The following is a 5,883-nucleotide window of genomic DNA, read 5'->3' on the forward strand; positions in this document are numbered from 1 at the left end:
TTTTATTCCACCTACATTTCTTTACTTCTCCAGTAGGTTAAATACAAAAGACTATTTTTGTTTTCTTGAATGTAGGTGTGTTGCTCTTATAAGCTAGGAAAACATTAAGGGTAAACAAAAAATTTCTTCTCCTTCCAACTGGAATAATTTGATATTTTAATAATATTAATTTTTCCTTTACTTGATTATGTAAGGCAAAACTTGACACCTACTTTACTATAGTTTTATCTTCTTGATAACCCATTAAGGTAAAATTAAAATGATCTTATCCTTATGTCCTTTGCACCCAAAGCCTGTAATAGAAAAGGCTCAGAAGTCTGGAAAACAGGACATGCTTGAGAGGGAACATCTTGTAAAGACTGTAATTTGACCTTTGACTCAACATCACTGTGTAAAATTTAAATATTACAGAACAAACTAAAGTCTTAAGGTGGAATTCTGCCCCCTCTCCCTTAGAACTATAAACCAGTCAGAAGCTATTCCAGAGATTAAGCTAGAAATGTGTGCCTCTCCTTATAGCTGAGAAATAAGACCCATCACTAGAGATAGATTTATATATAATGCCATCCTCATCAATCTCACAGAATATTATTCCAATCTACCTCCACTGAAGTAGATGAATCCGGTACATCCAGAAACAATGTTTCCCCCTCCCACTCTATGAAACAAATATTTGTAATTATTTAGCATTACAAACCTGTCTATGTCTAGAGTACACTTGAATATGATGGCAATTAAGGGAAAAAAAATGCTCTTTGACAACTTTGCAGCTTCTGATTAAACCACACCAAGAGGCATGTTACAATGATAACAATGAAGCATTATGCCAATTATGTTAAATCCTGCTCTCTGCTTAAGCTCATCATGACCTGTTTTAGTATCCTGTAATTTACCCTTTGGAATGCTTGTTCTCATCAATAAAGTGTTCAACTTACAGAGGAAAAAAGAAAGACACCAAAGGGGACAACCACCCACAAATGACTTCTAGAAAACAAGTATTTCTTAACTTTTTATTGACATTGGCAAATTAAAATAGAATAAATTAACAAGTATTTTTTCAAAAAAATGTTTTGTACAAAAATACTGTCAAAATTTCCTAAAAAGCTTTCAACACAGTAGTATCTTTTCATGTACTGAATATAACTATTAGCACAGTGTCAAAAATGTTGAAGACAGAAACAAAATAAAAATCTGTGAAATGTTTGCCACTGACGACATTCCACACCCTATTATTGTCTGTACATATGGGGGAGGGGGGCAGCCAACTTGAAAGTGAACAGTATGACTTTTCCTGATCCAGAACGGTTTGGCCCACATCTGTTTAATCTTCCAGTTTAGCATATTTTTAAAATTAGTCTGTACTCAAATGCATAGTTACAAAAATGAAGCGAGATGGCAGAGTTTGTGCAGTAATATCTGCCCTTCAAAGTTCATGCAACCAACTAATGCAATTTTTCCTTTCACTCATAAATTTGAATGCAGTTCAGTCATTTGAAACCATCTACAAAATCCACAAGATTAAGCAGTTTGCCAAGATTAATATCTAACAGTTGAGCACTGGAGAAAGTGAGGAAATAAGGAGTAAAAACAAACAACAAAAAAGACCAAGTTAGCTAGATATTTCAACTACATAAGGGAGGTGAATGTCAAGGCTACAAAAACGAAACAAAAACAGAAAAAAAAAGTGGCAGCAATTTTTAAACCAATTTGTACAAGTTTATAGTTTACTTTGTTTCCAAGTTCTCAAACCTTTCAAGATCTGAAAAGTGAGATACTGTGTCTAAGGGAATGTTTTTTTAATTCACACAGAAGTTGGGGGGTTTGATTTCTTTCCCCAGGATTTCGATCGAGTCAACAGCTTACTCTGCTGGGCTGCTGTTTGCACACGAAGTCCGTCATAAAATCAAACTCATTTTGCCCCAGCCAGAGTTCAGGCAGCTCCTTGATGCGGTCCAAACCCATTTCTATCACCAAGGACATAAGCACTTCCTCATCGATGAAATCAGTGTCTATGACATTGGGCGGCAGCATTGCAGCAGGGACGTGGGCCACAGACGCGGGCATGTTGCTGTTGCTGCCGGCGCTGCCGCCGCCGCTATTGCTGCTGCCCGCACCGCCGCCCGAGGTGCCGCCGGAGCCGCCGGGGGTGCTGCTGCCTCCCGAGCCGCCGGGGGTGCTGCTGCCGCCGCTGTGCTTGGGGTTGCAATCTCGGAAGTGCTGGTTTGTCCCGTTCATCTGGTGGCCTGCAGCAGGGTGCAAATCCGGCATGTAGTGGTTGTGGGGGTAGGGGTGATGGTTGAAATACTGGTTATTGAGCTTCTGCAGCTGCATGCTGGCCGGCAGGGAGCCTCCCTGGCTGGCCACCGGGGGGCCCATGAACTGGGAGTTGTTAAACCTGGCCGCGGGGGCCAGCGCGCTCGGGGGGTGCCCTCCGTTCACAGTCCCCGGCCCCATCGCGTGCCTGATGCCGCTCGTGGCATTCATGTTGCCCGCGCCGTAGTGTATGTGCTCGCCCATCAGGGCGTTGAAGGGGTGCTGGGGCTGCTGCTGCTGGTGGTGATGGGGGCTCGGGAACTGCCCCATGCCCATGCGGTGGGCAGGGTGGTGGTGCAGCCCGTTGGTGCCGTCGGGGAAGCGCCCGTGGTTCATGGCCATCATATGATCTGCCATTTCCAGTCCTGCAAGTGAAAAGGACAAACGGTTAAGACCCGCGCCACACGTGTCGCCCACCACAGAGCACCCCACTTTTGCTCGCCTCTGCCCCCCCAAGCTCCCGGGACGGACGTCGGCTGCGAATCACCATCCCTAGGATCCCATTAGTAGCCTGTGCACCCGGACTCGCCCTCACGGCGGACCTGCCACCCACAACAGAGCCGGGCGCTGCACAAACAGCCCCTTCCCCTGCGATCGGGTGGGGGGAACCCGAGCCCATACCTCGCTCCGCTCCCCGAAGTCGCCTAATAAAGGAAGTGCCCCGCAGCCCCGCCGCGAACTTCAGGCATTAAATCAGCCCTCCTCATCCTGTTGTTGCACATCCTGTTGTTATTCCCCAGCTCCGCCTCACGCTCTTCCTCCGGGCAAACCCAGCCCTCGGAGGACTGGGCTGGCAGGAGCCCCAGCCAGCTTCGCCCGGCGCGCTTACCTTCCGTCTTTGCGATTTCCACTCCGAAGACCGAGGGCGGGATCGTCGGATCCAGAACCGGCTCAGCAGCACATAGAGGGGGCCTTCCGGGCGTGCAGGGCGCTCGCTGTCGCGATGTCGGCGCCAAGGTCTTGCAGCGGCTGCAGGGGCAGAATCGGAGTCGTTCCCTTTTATTTCCCCTCCGCTGCCCTCACAGCTCTGCAAGACCGCCGGGCAACTGCCAACAATGAGCTGTGTTTCTTAGGGCTTTGGCCACAGTTAATATACGGGATTTCAGGAAGGGCGGAGCGAGAGGCTCCAGGGCGGGCGGCGAGGAAAGGCGGATTACGGATTCCTGGGCACACTGGACGGGGTCGGGGAGCTGAGTCCCGGCAGCCAGCTGCACGTGCGCAGAGGCTGAGGCGGGCCTAGGCGCCGCCCCGCTGCACCCAGGATCTGGTTTCCTCCGGGTCCACAAACGCGGGGTCGAGAGAAAAATTGTCTCTGGACTCTTAGCCGGCAGGTAGCGCCTTCCCGGAGGGGAACAAGGAAAACTCACCGCCCCTCTCCAGCCGGATCTCCCACCACAGCTTTCCCACCCAGCTCACTTAACGTTCTGCGCTGCCTTCTATGGGAAAAGGGTGGTCAGTCAGCGCCCCTACCCTCCATAATGCTCGTTTGCCTCCCCGGTTGTGCAAAAGCCTCCCTGGTCTGTGGAGAATGGCTGTGTTTCCCCGAGTGGGCTTTTAAAACCCTGGACAAATAATGCCCTTTTCCCCCAGCGTGCTTTTCTAGGCTGTGTCTTTGAGTGTTTATAGGGGCAGTAGGTAAACTGATATCGATATTCTGCATGTAGATGCATCTTTTTTTTCCACTCCTTTCAAGGACAGGAGCTGGGGGGGGGGGGGCGGGGAGCGGCAGAGCGGCTGCAGGTGGAACGCGCGCTCGCTGTTCTGGCCTTCTCCGCTCCCTCGTTCGAGGATCCGGTCCGCTCTTTCGGGCCAGCCCGCTGCTCCCGGGGTACGTGTGCTTTGGCTAAGTTTGCAGCTAGCTCTTGGTAGCTTTGGCATCCGAGCTGAGGCTTCTCTGCTCTGTAAACAAACTCAGCGATCCTCGTCCCCAGATCCACCTTTTTGCACATACACAGTTTCTTGCTTCTGCTATTGCCCTTGATCCGGGAGGTGGGGGTGTGTGCAAACTTGCACAGCCTTCCTCCGGGCTCTGCCTGACGGTTTGGGGTTGATTTAGAAGCGATCGGGTTTGTAATTAAGAAATTCGAAGGCTGAGTAAGGCTGCTGTTGCTGGAAAAGGAAAACAAATAGATAACATGGTAATCGCTTTGTAAATAAAGTCGTTCTGGAGGTGGGCACGTAGCTGCACGTCCCGTATAGCACAGCGCGCGCACACACTGCTGGGACTCTTCTTTTTCAGTGAAATTGTTCGGTGGGGCAATAGGCGATAATAATAACCGTGCTTCCCAGTACGCGGCACGACTGGCCTCGTCGTCCATTTGGCTCATTTACTTGCAAATAAAAGCTCTAACAGGGTCTGGGCAACTACCCAGTCAGAGCTCTCTTGCTTTCTCAACGTGGGGAAGCCGAATTGTTTCCCCAACACCATGATGAAGCTGCCCCGAGCTTTTATATTGCACTTTATGTGGTAAAAGGGAGTTTAGCGCTCCGAATAAGGACTTCTGTTGCGAGTTGTTTCTTCGTAACTCCATAGCCATTGAAGACTTCCTGCTGTGAAGAGCTAGTTCCCTGCCCCCTCCCCTTTTTTCTCCCTTCTCGTTCACAAGACTTTAGACCCTATGTCTTGAGGACTGGAAATTCTTATACATTTTCCCTTTCAGGAATTTGAAAATGAGATTGAATCCTGTCTGTTTTCATCTATCACTCCTCTGTCTTTCTCTAGTTAAAATTATACATACATATATATATATATATATAATTTAATTTTTTTTACGGTCTTCCTCGCTTTCCTTTTCCAGGCTCTCCAGCATTTATACCAGTGTATGCAATAAATTTTAAACCTCAAAAATATATACCTTTTGGAGGCTTGTGCACAGAACACATTGCATTGTTGGTTGCAGTAATCCCTTATCCCCCTGTCCACCCACCACCTTTGCCTGGAGTTTGTGGACTTGTAGTTACAAAATCAGAGTCTTGGAAGAGACCTGAAGGTGCCACTTTCAAAATATTAGTCACCCCCAGACTCAAAAATTGCCAGATAGATTGTTTACTATGCTTTCTTATACCGCACTGTCTTACAACACAAGGACCAGCTGTTAAGTGTCTAATCTAAATTCCTCTTGTTACCATTAAAGAAAAATACAGCACAATCCAGCTCCAGTGGTTCTACATACTATGGGGAAATGCCTTGAAAGGTCACCTCCCCACCCCCTATCTCTTAAAGTGTGTGTGTGTGTGTGTGGGGGGGTAGTTCTGGGACCCGCTGGTTTGTTTGTTTATTCATCCATCTAATGAATGCTTCCCAAGTGCCAAGCACTTTTCCCAGTGTCTGGAGAGACAACCAAGACAGGAACTCATGGTCAAAAGGAGGTGATAAACAAACAGGCCTTGAACACACTGTGATAAATGTCACAACAGCATTAAACACAAGGACTGCTGGGAGCACAATAAGCCAGAACACTTCATCTGGTCTTGGGGGCCTTGGAGGTGGTGACTGAGTTGAGGCCAGAGGATGAGTAGAAGCTAGGCCACCCCAGGAGGGGGCAAAGATGAGAGAATCAAGATTGGAGA

General features: G+C 48.3%; 1 protein-coding gene across 2 annotated transcripts; it reads right to left on the reverse strand.

Annotated features, from left to right (window-relative positions):
• Nucleotides 1-996: 996 nt before the first annotated feature.
• CITED2 (Cbp/p300 interacting transactivator with ED-rich tail 2) lies at nt 997-3,465 on the reverse strand. 2 transcript variants are annotated; one of them, XM_019648084.1, is made up of 2 exons: nt 3,143-3,465; nt 997-2,678 (listed from the first exon to the last, which is right to left on the reverse strand). In XM_019648084.1, exon 2 carries the CDS (start codon nt 2,668-2,670, stop codon nt 1,852-1,854), a length of 819 nt encoding a protein of 272 aa, XP_019503629.1. In that variant the 5' UTR covers nt 2,671-2,678; nt 3,143-3,465; the 3' UTR covers nt 997-1,851. The 2 variants fall into 2 exon arrangements, with proteins under 2 accessions (XP_019503629.1, XP_019503630.1); XM_019648085.1 differs by lacking the exon at nt 3,143-3,465 and adding an exon at nt 2,935-3,126 and having other exon boundaries at nt 1,003-2,678.
• Between the last annotated feature and the right edge of the window lie 2,418 nt (nt 3,466-5,883).

This window comes from Hipposideros armiger, unplaced genomic scaffold, assembly GCF_001890085.2.
Source record: "Hipposideros armiger isolate ML-2016 unplaced genomic scaffold, ASM189008v1 scaffold_120, whole genome shotgun sequence".
In the NCBI taxonomy this organism is placed as follows: domain Eukaryota; kingdom Metazoa; phylum Chordata; class Mammalia; order Chiroptera; family Hipposideridae; genus Hipposideros; species Hipposideros armiger.